We start from the raw sequence: 14,533 nt of genomic DNA on the forward strand, positions 1-14,533 counted from the left end.
ATTGGCCTATAGTTCTCCTTTTCGGTTGGGTCTTTCTCTGCTTTGGGGATCAAGGTGATGCTTGCTTCCAGGAATGAATTTGGGAGTATTTCTTCCCTTTCAATTTCATTGAAGAGTTTAAACAGTAGTGGCAGCAGTTCCTCTCTAAATGTCTTGTAGAATTCAGCAGTGAAGCCATCAGGGCCCGGGCTTTTCTTAGTTGATAACTTTTTAATTACATTTTCAATTTCTTTGGTTGATATTGGGTTGTTCAATAAAAAAGTCTTCTTTGTTCAACTTTGGTCATTCATATGTATCTAGGAATCTGTCCATTTCTTCTGTGTTGTCCATCTTATTGGTGTATAGGTTCTGGAAGTAGGTATTGATGATCCTCTGGATTTCTGCTGGGTCTGTTGTCATTTCACCCTTTTCATTCCTAATTGCATGGATTTGGGCCTTTTCTTTCCTTTTTCTGACAAGGTTGGCTAAAGGTTTGTCCATTTTGTTGATTCTTTCGAAGAACCAACTCTTGGCTTCATTGATTTTTTTGTATCATTCTCTTAGTCTCCATTGCATTGATTTCTCCTCTGATCTTTATAATTTCCTCCCTTGTATGAGCTTTGGGGTTGTCCTGCTCTTCTTTTTCTAGAAGCTTGAGGTGCAGCATCAGGTTGTTTAATTGGGATCATTCTGTTTTCCTAATATGTGTATTCACTGCTACGAATTTCCCTCGTAAGACTGCTTTCATTGTGTCCCATAGATTCTGATATGTTGTATTGTCATTGTCATTTAATTGTAGGAACTGTCTGATTTCTTCTTTAATTTCCTCTGTGACCCATTGGTTATTCAGAAGTGTGTTGTTCAATTTCCATGTGTTTATGAAATTTTTTGAGTTTCTTTTGCTATGGATCTCCAATTTCATCGCACTATGGTCTGATAATATACAGGGGATAACTTCAATTCCTTTGCACTTACCTGAACATGTTCTATGTGTGAGTATGTGGTCTATTTTGAGAATGACCCATGTGCAGCTGAGAAGAATGTGTATTCTGATTTTGTGGGGTGGAAAACTCTGTAAACATCTGTTAAGTTCATTTGTTCAAGAGTTCGATTGAGTTCTAGTATTTCCTTACTTATTTTTTGTCTAGTTGATCTATCTATTTGTGACAGTGGGGTGTTGAGGTCCCCCACTACAATTGTATTAGTGCATATATGACTTTTCATGTCTGTTAGCATTTGTTTTATATAGTTGGGTGCACTAGTGTTTGGTGCATAGATATTTATGATTGTCATCTCTTCCTCTTGGATTCTTCCATTTGCAAGGGTGTAGCATCCTTCTTTGTCTATCTTAATCAGTGTTGTTTTGAAATCTACTTGATCTGCCAAGAGGATAGCTACTCCTGCTTTTTTTCAGGTTCGTGTCGGATGTAGTATTGTTTTCCACCCTTTAACTTTCAGTCTATGAGTTTCCTTTTGAATTAAGTGTGTTGCTTGTATGCAGCATGTTGTTGGATTTTGCTTCTTGACCCATTCTGCCAGTCTATTTCTTTTGATTGGTGAATTGAGACCATTAACATTGATGGTTATAACTGAAACGTATTGACTTGTCATTGCCATGACTTTTTCTTTTTGTTGGGTTCTCCCCCTTTACATTTAATTTCTTGTCATGCCAGATGGGTTCATTCTGCTTTGCTTCCTGTGGTTATGAGCCTCAATGTCTGTTCCTAAGATACTGTGTAAAATTCTTTGGAGTGCTGGTTTGGTATTCACGAAGTTTCTAAGGTGCTCTTTGTCATGAAAGTATCTTATTTCTCCATCCATTTTGAAAGATAGTTTTGCAGGGTACATCATTCTGGGTTGGAGGCTGTTTTCTTTTAGGGCTTGCAATATGTCAGTCCAAGCTCTTCTTGCCTTGATGGTTTGTGTTGAGAAGTCTGCTGTGACTCTGATGGACTTTCCTTTGTGTGTGATTTGTTTCTTTTCTCTGACTGCTTGTAGAACTTTGTTCTTCTGTTGTGTTTCTGGTATCTTAACAATTATAAGCCTATGTGTAGATTTTTTTTGATCAAGGCTATTTGGAGTCCTATATGCCTCACTTATCTGTATGTCAAGCTCTTTTCCCCTGTTTGGGAAGTTTTCTCCGATTATTTCTGTGAAGAGATTTTTTATGTCATCTCCACTCTCTCCCGTTTCTTCCTTGAGTCCAATCAGTCTTATGTTATTCTTCTTTGCATCATCTAGCAGCTCCTGGATTGATTTCTCATGTTCCCTTATAATTTTGAAGCAATTTTTCTTTTCCTGGTCACTAATTGCAATCTTATCTTCTATATCTGAAATTCTGTCCTCACATTGCCTCATTCTGCTGTGTAGACTTTCAATGGAGTTTTTCATGTCCTGGAAATCTATTTGTATCTGTTTTATGGATTCCATTTGTTTCTTATGTTGGGATTCCATCATGTTCCTCAGCTCCTCTCTAGATTTATTAATCATGTCTTGCAGTAGGGGCACAATTTCTCCTGTTATCTGAGAAATTATTTCTGATTTCATTTTTTCCAGATCCCCTTTTGTTGCCAGTTCAGTGGGTCCAGGTGGTTGAGTATCAGAGTGTTCCATCTCATTTCCCTTTGGGGTTGCTGAAGGTGATCTGGAAGTCTGGTTTTGAGACTTATTTACGTGTTTTCTCATTTCGACTGGGGTGGGGGGCTGTTAGCGCCTGCACGGATTACCTCCTCTGAACTGGGTGAGGTGGGACAGGGGCCCCGAGCAGCGGTAGGGATGGTGACCCAAAAGCCCTTTCGTGTGGGCTGGGAGCAGCCGGAGGCATGGTGGCAGGGAAACCCCTTCCTCTGGACCAGGAGCAGTGAGATGGTGGCTTAGAAGCCCCTCCCTCTGGGCTGGGAACAGTGGGACTCAGTACCTTGGTCTGGCAGTCTGGTGTCCTCTGCATCTTTGTAGTGTGGAATCAGGTGGCCGCCTGTCTGCAGCAGGGTGATTCGGTGTCTTCCGCGTGACTCAGGACCTCGGTAGGGCATGCACAGACTTCTCCCCTCCCTATTAAAAAAAGCACCATTACCATTTTTTCTTCTTTTCTCAGATTTTCCCTTTTCCTTCCTTCCATTCCCCTCCTTAATTCCCCTACACTTTTGAATAATTTTTTTCCAATTTCACATCATCTATTATACATTTTGTTCCCCATTTACACTGTCAGATTCTTACATCAGAGACACAATATGATATCTACACATGTGTGTCCAATTTATTTCACTTAAGAGTATAGCTGAAAGTATAGCTTTAAATATCTAGTTTATCCTTCTTTATGGCTGAATAACATTCCATTGTATAGAAAAACCACATCTTTTTATCCATTCATCAAGAAATCACCAACAGAGTGAAGAGAAAACCCACAGAGTGGGAAAAAATTGTAGCCAGTTGTCCCTCAGAAAAAAGACTAGTATTTAGAACATACAAAGAATTGAAAAAAATCAGATGCCCCAAATTTAAAAACTCAATCCAAAAATGGGCACCTGAAATGAATAGACGCTTCTCAGATGAAGAAGTACAAATGGCAAATAAATATATGAGAAAATGTTCAACATCACTGGTCATTCAAAAGATGCAAATTAAAACAATGCTGAGATTCCATCTCACCCCAGAAAGAATGGCTGCTATCAAGAAATCAACAGACAACAAATGCTGGCAGGGATGTGGGGCAAAAGGAACCCTTTCCCACTCTTGGTGGGAGTGCAGACTGGTGCAACCACTGTGGAAATCAGTGTGGAGATTCTTTATAAACTAGGATTAGAGGTCCCATTTAATCAGCTATTCCTTTTCTTGGTATCTTCCTGAAAGAATTAAAAGCACCACACCACAGTGATATATGCACACCCATGTTTATAGTGACACAGTTTGTAATAGCTAAGTCTTGGAAACAAATCAAAAAATATATTCTTAAAGTAGTAAATATCCATATATTTATTTACCAGAAGTAGTTCAAGTCTGGTAACAAGAAACAGCAGATCTTTACACTGCACTTTTCACCCTTCCACTTTCCTAGAGACAACAGTGTTTGACTTGCAGAGCTTCTGGCATCCACTTGTGTGTTGCTGAATAACTTGCTTGTCGCCTTATTGTGTTGCTATCTTACCTGCTGAGTTCCTCTTTTCTCTTAACTCCAGTCTAGTTATTGACAGGTCTGATGCCCAAAACATTTCAAAGCCAGCACAAACCTGATTAATCACTTCCAGTCCCCCTGGATGGTACATGTGGGCTGATTACTGGCCCTACTTAGGACAATCTTTGCTAAATTATCAATATTGACATTATTAAAACGAGATAAATATTATCCACTGCTGAAACAAACAATACCCCATGATTGTCTTACTTGCACAGTTTTTGTTTTCTAAAAGTTATTAATTGATGCTTTAAAAAATCATTTATTCCTCATTAAAAATTCATCCACATGCAAGAGAAGACTGCTGCCAGCCAGAGTTGATTTCTACCCCCTGCATTATCCCTGCTGGACTTTACAGATCCATGTGTCTGTCCCACAGGAACACAAGCTCCCTGAGATCAGGGATTCTGCCCTTATCTCTGAACCTGCAGGGTCTTGTGCAAGCGCTAACCACAGCTTAGTAAAAGTGATTGTGCTATGGATGGAAGAGGAGGACTTGTCTCCACGTGGCAGCCTTTAGTGTCTGGTAGACGACTTTGGGAGCATTTCTCTGGTTTCTGAGTTTCTCACAGATCACAAACTCAAATACTGCTAGGATCTGGCAGTTAAGAAATAGGAATGCAGCACAACTCAGTGTCAGTGGCACTTAGAGGAGTTGCCTGTTTCTTCCCCCAGACATTTGTTATGAGAGAAGCCTATGTTGCCAGATTGCTATTTCTATGGAAGCAAAAAGTCAGGTTTAAGACTCACTAAGAGAGAAATTAGGGAAACAATTCCTTTTACAATAGCATCCAAAAAATGAAATATCTAGGAATCAATCTAAGAAAGGAAGCAAAAGGCCTCTACACAGAAAACTACAACACTCTGAAAAAAGAGATCGAAGAGCATATAAGAAAATGGAAAGACATCCATTTTTCCTGGGTAGGAAGAACCAATATAGTGAAAATGGCCATACTTCCAAAACTGCTAAATAGATTTAATGCAATGCTGATTGAAATTCCAACAATATACTTTACAGAACTAGAGGAAAAAAATCCAAAAATACATTTGGAACCAGAAGAGACCTAGAATAGCATGGTGATAGATATGGGTCTACTTTTAATCTTTGGCAGGTTGAAATCCAGTTTTTCCAACACCATTTATTGAATAGGTTATCTTTTCTCCAGAGAGGATGATTGGCTCCTTTGTCAAAGACGAGGTGGCTGAGTAGGTCTGGAGTTGTTTCTGCATCTTCTAATCTATTCCACTGATCTTTGGGTCTGTTTCTTTGCCAGTACCATGCTGTTTTATCACAGTAGCTTTGTAGTATAGTTTCTAGTTGGGGATTGTGATAACCCCAGCCATGTCTCTGTTGGCTAGAATTGCTTTTGCTATTCTAGGTTTCTTCTGCTTCCAAATGAATTTTTGGATTTTTTTCTCTAGTTCTGTGAAGTATATTGGAATTTCAATTGATATTGTATTAAATCTATATAGTAGTTTTGGAAGTATGGCCATTTTCACTATATTGATTCTTCCTACCCAGGAACAAGGGATATCTTTCCACTTTCTTTTACCCTCTTCGATCTCCTTCTTCAGAGTGCTGTAGTTTTCAGTGTAGAGGTCTTTTGCTTCCTTTGTAGAGGCACAGTTTGTAATAGCTAAGGTTTGGAAACAGCCCAAGTGCCCATCAACTGGAAACTGGATAAAGAAGATGTGTTTTTTTGGTTTTTTTTTTTTTATAAAATGGAGTACTACTCAGCCATAAAGAATGAGAAACTAGAGACATTTATAGCTAAATGGATGCATATTGAGGCCATACTCTTAAGTGAAATAAATAGGACACACGTGTGTAAATACCGAATAGTTTCTCTAGTGTGAGAAACTGAAAGTGTAAATAAGGATGAAAATGATTATAATGAATAATTGATAATTTGAAATAGGAAAAGGTCCAAAGGTGTAGGGGTGGCGGGACGAGAAGGGGAAAGGGAAGAAGGGAAAGGAAAAATTATGAGAAAGAAAAAAATGGAAACAAAGTCTATGTGAATGGGGAAGGGTGGTGGGGGTGAAGGGCACATAGATAATGGCAGAAAAGAGAAGAACTAAGATACATCATGTACAGGTACAAGCACCCAATGATAAATATAAATGTATTGTATACCTAAAATGTACCAATTAATATATAAATTTTTTTAAAAAACAAACGCTGGTGGGGCTGTGGGGAGAAAGCAGCACTTCTCCATTGTTGGTGGGAGGGCAGACTGGTGTAACCACTGTGGAAATCAGTATGTAGATACCTCAAAGAACTAGGACTGGAAGTCCCATTTGACCCAGCTATTCCCCTGATGGGTATCTTCCCCAAAGAATTAAAAGAATCATACCACAGCGATATGTGTGCACCCATGTTTATAACAGCGCAGTTTGTAATAGTTAAAGCTTGGAAACAGCCCAAATGCCCATCAACTGGAAACCAGATAAAGAAGATGTGTTTTGTTTTTTTTTATAAAATGGAGTACTACTCAGCCATAAAGAACGAGAAACTAGAGTCATTTATAGCTAAATGGATGCACATTGAGGCCATATTCTTAAGTGAAATAAATAGGATCCACATGTGTAAATACCGAACAGATTCTGTGGTGTGAAAAACTGAAAATGTAAATAAGGATTAAAATGATTAAAATGAATAACTGATAATTTGAAATAGGAAGTAAAGGTCCAAAGAGGTAGGTGAAATGGGAGGGGAAGGGGAAAGGAAAGAAGCGAAAGGAAAAAGTATAACAAAAGGAAAAAATGGAAACCGTCTTTGTAAATAGGGAAGGGTGGAGGGGGTTAAGGGAGGACAGGGAATGGGGAAACAATAAGAACCAAGATGCATCATGTACAGGTACAAGTGCCCAGTGATAAATGTAAACATATTGTGTACCTAAAATGTACCAATAAAAGAATTTAAGCAAAGAAAAAAAAGTCAGTTTTAATGTGACCTGCCTGGATTCCATTTTTTAGAACTATGCAGGCCAAGAAAATAGTTCTCCAAGATAGATCTAGTCACGGCTGAGGCTTTGGGATCTGGAGACTGTTGGGGAGGTTGTGGCATTGCAGGGTGGGCTGACCAGAACCCTGTGTGCCTTGGCAGAGGTTGCCTCTCCTGGGCTGCTGCCTGTCTTGGGGTCCTTGTCCTCATTTTGCCAGTGGACATCAGTGTGTGGAGTGGGAGAATAATAGGTTACACTGTAAATGACACCAGGTAGGAGTGTGACTAGACTAGAACTGTACAGTGTGTGCTGAGCCAAGGGCCTCTGCTCATAAATTTTAAGTTTTATGATAACCCCAAGGAGATCTGGCTATCCCCAATTTGTAGATGTTGAGTCTTTATAAGAATTGGGGATTTGTCCTCCCTCCCTCCCTCCCTCCCTTCCTTCCTTCCCTCCTCTTTCTTTTCTTTCCTCCCTCTCCGTTCCTTCCTTCATTTCTCAGTATTAGAGCAAGGTTTTATTTCTAAAATTAAAGCCTACTTCTTTTGCTGTATGAAGCATGCATATGTATGGGATTTTAGAAACGAGTTAAATATGCTTTTTTATTTTCCACTAGAGATTTCTAGTGGGATTGTTGAATTTGAAGAATGTTTCCTTGTTTGATTGCTTTGGTTTTAGTCCATTGTGTTTTATGTTAGGTATTAGTATTACAAAGATGAGTAATATAAAATTTCTATGCTTGAGAAACCCAAAATGATTGTTTACTTCTGTTTGTTCTAAATATGAAGGGATGGGTAAATGTTGGGATAAAAGTGGTAATAATCAAGAAATTTGGTGGCTAAATTGTGATTCCAGAAAACAAATATATAGGAAGCACTCATTTTTCTCTTGTTTCAACAAACAAAATATACTGTTAGAAAAATTAGAAAATAAAAATAAGCAAAAGTTAGGGAACAATCTTCTAACCAATGTGAGCAACTCTATTTACTCACTACTTATATAAGAGGTTTTTTACACTTCACACATATACAGGTACACATACAGACAGATCACACTAACTTACTATCCAATAGTCTGTTTTCTTAGTTAGAAACATAGAAATGCCCCTTTAATGCCTGAGCATCATTTTTATAGCTGAATGGCAGTTTTGGAACCCTACCTTCCCTCTGAATAGCATTTTATTGCACACAGATAACCCATACATATTTAATCAAACCCCTACTGTTAGATATTCAGATAATTTCTAATTTTTTAAAACTTATGCCATATAGAGAGATATTGTAGCTAAATCTCTTTGAAGATCCTGATTTATTTCCTTGGGGAAACTTACTGGCAATGTAGTTACTAGACTTAAGGAGGTGTACATTTTGAGTTATTTTTGTTTTTCTGTTTTGTGTAGTGCTAGCTTGTCCTCCAGAAAAACAACACACCATTACCCTCTCCATTGGCTTTGAGTCCGATTGTCACCACTGTTTCTAGCACTAGGAACCATGTCTCCCTTATAAATCTTGTCCAATTTGACAGATAGAATACCATCTCTATCAAGACCCTTTGCGAAAATGCTGGAGAAGTTTGAATTGGTAGCCACTGCTCTTTCTTTTTGCCGTACTTTCACTTTGGGTTAGGGCTGATTGTTGGCCGATACTATCTTGGTGGCTGCAGAGGAACTGAGAGTTTTACCTGTGTTCTCCTGGGTGTCGATGGATGCTTGGTGACTCAGAGAAGCAGTGTTGTTAAGAAATCACGGGCCTGGTGTATTTTTTCCAGCATGGCCAATGAGAGGTTATGTTCTTGTCAGCTGCATAACAGTGATTTTTCTGAGGTCTGATGATTTCCCAGTACTGTGTTTAGGCTCTGCATATTTAACCCACACTCAACATATTGAACTCTGACAAAAAAGGTCTCCTGCTCAGCACCAGCTAATTCTAAGCCATCTCTCTTTTCCTCTCTGCCTTTCGTCTACCCTCTCCTCCTCTCCTTTCCATCGTAGACATATGTCATATTTACTAATCAGAGCAAACAGCATAGCAAACTTCCACACAGCAATATCCAGCTTCAGCCGTTGCTGACAGGCAGCCTCGTCCCCTGCACGCCTGTCCCTCCTGACCTTGCAGGCTCATTCCCTTGTTGGATTATTTTAAAGCAGACTCAGATATGTTATTTTCTTAGTAACTATTTAAATACAGGTCTCTAAGTGACTTGGACTCTGTCAATGTAAACTACAATATCAATTATACTTCAAAATATTTATAACAGTTCTTTATTATCATCTAGTGCCCAGTGAGTGTCACATTTCCCTGATGATCTCATAAGTCACTTTTTCACACTGGGTTTGTGTGGATTTGGTTTATTGTATTCTGAGCCATTCTAAGCACACAGAGGATTCCTTTTCCCCTGGAAGTTGGGGAGACTATCCATATCTCTTGAATCAGACTCTTAGCTGAGGGAACCTCACTTTGAAACTCCCCATGGGCTGAGTATCTATTCCCATCTCCTCAGAAGGAAGGATATTCTACAGCTAACACTCAAGAAGCCTGGGTCAGTGTGGGATGGAGAAGCTGCGTTGCACTGTGGGCTCACTGTCCATTGTCTGGGTATCCATCCAGCCTCTCCACCCCTCTGCTTTTGAGATGAGGCCCCATTACACACTGTGGCTGGGCCTCCTGCCTTAGGATGCAGGTGATGCTGGCTTGCAAACTCTTGTCTCTGGCACTGGTCTGAGCGCCTGTAATGTGCCTTGGAAAAGGAAAATGCAGGTGCCCTGTTTTCTTGCGTGGATATTGACTTTGAGAAGGTATTTCACATTAAGTAAAAGTTCAAGTTCTCATGTTTGTTTTTGGTTCTTTTTTGAACTTGAAGGTCTCATGCTCCTCCACTGTGTGCTGGCAGATGAGAATTCAACCAGAAGTCCCGCGACTCACGGTCCTCTCTGCAGAGATCCTGTGGAAAACTGTACAGGTAACGCTTAAGCTTCACATGCAGTCTGGAAAGTTGATTTCCTCGAGTTTGAATCTTTTGATGATAGTAATAATAGTACTAGGTGTTTCTCTGAGCACACACTAATGTACTAAGTACTGTGCTAAGTGCTTTAGGTGGGCTAATTTACTCATGTATCATAGCAGCCCTATGAGTAAGATAATTTTTTTAAAAATATTTTATTTCAAGGAAAATATTAGAAACTTTAAATAACTCGCTCAAGGCCACAGCCAGTAAATAGCAAATCTGAGATTTGAATGCAGTCTCTGATTCTTAACCACAATACTGGGGTGCTATAGATGTATGCTGCAGAATCTAGCTGGGGTATCCTGAGCTGCAGTTTTAGAAAGTTGGTGAGTTCTATTCAAATTTAGATTCTTCCTCTCTCTTTTACAATTCTGTACCTTAATAAAGGGAGGAAGGCAAGGGTTTTTATATATTTTGCCTTGGAGGTGCTTGCATTAGTGTTCGCAGAGTTCTTAGTCTAAGTCCAAGCTGGCCCGGACTGGAGTTGGATGGTAAGTGTTTTAGGCTTTGTCCCAACCCTCAGTCTTGCCATTGACTGTGAAGCAGTCATCCAGCTATGCACATGAGGAGGTGTGGCTGTGTTGCATGGATGCTGAAACAGGCTGTCAGCCAGGTCTGGCTGTGAGACCACAGTTAGTTGACCCTGGTCTGAGGTGCTGTTGTTCTGTGTACATTATGTGATCTGATCTTCTACAAGGGTTGTTTCTGATTTTCGAAGAAAGCACAGGCCAATTCAAAAAGTCAGGTGGAGTGGAGAAACCTCCTGTATTCCCTGGAGTCCTCTCTGAGCCGGGAGAACGGTGATTTGGTATGACACACTCCTTCTTTGCCACCCTGGGGACGCTGCCGCTGAGCCAGGAACATGCTGGGCAAGTCTCCCCGCTATGAGTCATCAGTTCCGGCCTCTCCTGCTCATCCTCACAGCTCTGGGTGGGAAGCAGGGTGTGTGGGCTGGGGAATCCACTGGCATCTTAGGTCACCTGTGCAGGCCTGGCCTGTCACCATGGAAGGAGGACACGGCCACCTGTGTGTGATTGTGTGTTTCTGTGGACTGGTTTCAGCAGTCTTAAATGATGGCATTTCTCAAGAAATGATTCCATGATCTGATAATGGACAATGTTCAAAAGTCTTCCTCATAATCCTCTTAAATAAGTTGTCTAATTTTGCTTTTACTGTAATGATAACATCTAACATGAAATTTCCCTTTTTAAACAAATTTTAAGCTGGACATATAGTTTTGTTTAGGCATGATGCTATTAGCACATCTTTGGAATTTATCCATTTGCATAACTGAATAAAACTCCTGTTTCTTCCTTCTTCAAGACCCTGGCAACCACCATACAACTCTCTGCTTCTGTGAATTTTGCTGTTTTAGATACTTCATGTGAATGGAATCATCTGATATCTGTCCTTCAGTGCCTGGTTTATTTCACTTAATACCCTCAACTTATTCATTCAAGATGTGACATATTGGATGGTTTTCTTGTTTTAAACAGATGAATATGATTTCATTTTATATATATCTCATATTTTCTTTATCCACTCATCTATCAATGGACATTTGGGTTATATCCACCTTTGACTCCTGTGGATAATGCTGCAATGACCAATGATAGTGCAGACATCTCTCTGGGTTGTTGATTTCATTTTTTTTTTAATACACAGCAGTGAGATTGCTGTCATAGGAATATGGTAGTTGGGTTTCAAATTCTGTTAAGGAACTTTCATACTGTTTTCCATATCAGCTGTGCTGTTTTACACTGCCACCATCAATTTACAACTGCTCCAACTACTCCAATTTCTCTCTCTCTCTCTCTCTTTCTTTCTCTTTCTCTCTCTCTCCCTCCCTCCCTCCAACTCTCACAAGTAGGAAGTGATCTCTAACTGTGGTTTTAATTTTCATTCCCTTGATGATATATGGCATTGAGCATCTTTTTATATCCATGTTGGCCATTTGTAAGTCTGGTTTGGAGAAATACTGTGTAAAGCTAGCTGTTGATTTGAAGTCTTCATTTTCAAAGTAGGCATTTGTCACTACAAACATTCCTCTAAGTACTCTTTGTGCTGCATCTTATAAGTTTTTATATGATATATCTTTGTTTCAAGATATTTTCTAATTTCATTTTTAATTTTACTTGTGGCCAGTTGGTTGTTGGATTTTGTCACTTTCCTGTGGCTGGGACTAAATACCCAATACCAACAACTTAAAGGAGGAGAGGGTTATTGTGTCTCACAATTTTAGAGAGTTTAGTCTATGGTTGGCTGGCTCCAAGCCAGAAACACCATGGTGGAAAGACATGGTAAAGTGTGGAAGTGGTGTGAACTCTTTATTCGCCCACAGTCTGCTCTGGTAGCCCTGTCTCACTGTGTGCACTGCTGTCCTTGTCTTGACATCACATGCTGTACAGACACCACCATTAAAGCATTTTCATAGCGAAAACAAAAAAAAAGAGAAAAGCTGCTCAACCCATGGCAGCAGCCAGGAAGGAGGGAGGGAGGGAGAGAGAGAGAGATGAGAGAAAGAGAGAGAGAGAGAGAGAGAGAGAGAGAGAGAGAGAGAGAGAGAGAGAGAGAGAGAGAGAGAGAGGAGACAGAATGAATACATGACAGAATGAATACATCCTCTACATCATGCCTGCAATGAGTCCCCTCTTCAGACCAGGCCTCACCTTCTAACCACACATTCAACTATGAACTCATCACTGGATTAATCCACTGATGAGTACAGACCCTCCCAATGCACTCACCTTCTAAACATCCCACCTCTGAACATAGGACACTTTTGGGGGACATTTTAGGTATAAACCATAACAGTTGTACAGGATTACAGTGTTTGATTTCCACATATTTGTGACTATTCCAGCTTTCTTTCTGCTGTTATTAATATTTGGTTTCATTTCATGTGATTAGAAGAGACACTTGGTATGATTTCAGTCTTCATAAATTTGTTAATACCCTTTTGGCATGTGATCTATCCTGAGGAATACTGTGCGTGCCCTTGAGAAGGTATGTATTCTTCTGCCTTCAGGTAATGAGTTCTGTCTGTGTGTTTTAGGTCTGTGTGGTCTGTAATCTTGTTGGAGTCCACAGTTACCTTACTGGTGTTCTGTCTGGGTGTTCTCTCCGTTACTGAACATGAGATGTTGAAGGCTTCTGATATTAGTGTTGCTGTCAGCAGGACAGCTTTCTACAGGTCTTGGACCAACCCAGATCTCTCCCCTTTCTCATTCATCTCTCTCAAGGAGAACTGTAGAATGTGCTTTTTTCAACATAGGAGGAACTGGCCAGAGTAGCCTAGGTCTTTTCTTGTCCCTCCTAAAACAAGATGCTCCACAGTGCATTAGACCGGTGAGTCTCACTGGCCCATGGGCACCTGGTTTCCAGGGCCCTTACCTGCAGTGTCATGGGAGACACTGGGTAGAATCCATCTCCCTGTGCAGTGTTCCTGGGCCTTGACAGACTCATTCTCCGCTGATGTAAGGTATTGTCTCTTGTTGCCTGTCTGTAAGTAGTGACTTTTTTTTGCATAACTTGTCATGTGAGTGCCCTGTTCACTGGACTTGTGTGTGTTCACGACTGGCCTGTGGTTGGTGATCACTATTTCTCCTTTCAATTCTATCAGTATTCACTTTGTATATTTAGATGTTTTGATGTTGAGTGCATATATATATTCATAATATATAATATATATGTATATATATATATTCATAATCATTACATCATCCTGGTGAGCTGCAAATTTTATCTTTCACATGTCCATCTTTGTCATTAGTCTTTCGTGACAGATACTGAATCAAAGCTTATTTTCTCTAATACATATATGGCTGACCCTGATCTCTGAATGGAAGCTTGTCCATCCTTCACTTTCAGTCTATATATGTCCTTAAATCTAAAGTGAATCTCTTATGCAAGAGATTGTTTTTTTGTATCCATTCATGAACTCTATATTTTAAGATTGGGGAATGTAACCCATTTACATTTAAAGTAAATTATTGACAGGGAATTCATTAGTGATAGGATTAATGATATTGTAAGTTTGTTGTTATCTGTGTGTCTTGTAGTTCTTTTGTCCTTCCTTTCCTTTTTATTATTTTCTTCTAGGTTTTGTGGCTTTTTTTGTACTTATATGCTTTGAATGTCTTCTCTCTTTTATGTGTTTTACTGTAATTATTTTATTTGTGGTCACTGTGGGGCTTATGTAAAATATAATTAGGGTAGACTAAAGATGGTAAAAACTTCAATCACATATAAAAACTCTACACTTGTACATTTCTCCACTCCATAGTTTGTGATTAACGTCACAATGTACATTATTTTCATAATGTGTATCTATTAATGAATTTTATATTTGCAATTACCTTTGTACTTTTGTCTTTTAACTTGTATAGTAGAATTAAAAGTGACATAACCATCACTAATGTAGTAATACAAT

At 39.5% G+C, this 14,533-nt stretch overlaps 1 protein-coding gene across 1 annotated transcript in view; it reads left to right on the forward strand.

Moving 5' to 3' along the window:
* The window catches only part of Btc (betacellulin), a 55,187-nt gene that overhangs the window by 21,014 nt on the left and 19,640 nt on the right, over positions 1-14,533 (forward strand). Inside the window, exon 2 of the mRNA XM_004833908.4 lies at positions 9,958-10,056. Within this exon, the coding sequence (XP_004833965.1) occupies positions 9,958-10,056 (99 nt within the window). The remainder of the gene's footprint in view (positions 1-9,957; positions 10,057-14,533) is intronic.

This window comes from Heterocephalus glaber, unplaced genomic scaffold (assembly GCF_053883595.1).
Source record: "Heterocephalus glaber isolate CG9 unplaced genomic scaffold, H.glaber_assembly_v1.0 deba00001504, whole genome shotgun sequence".
In the NCBI taxonomy this organism is placed as follows: domain Eukaryota; kingdom Metazoa; phylum Chordata; class Mammalia; order Rodentia; family Bathyergidae; genus Heterocephalus; species Heterocephalus glaber.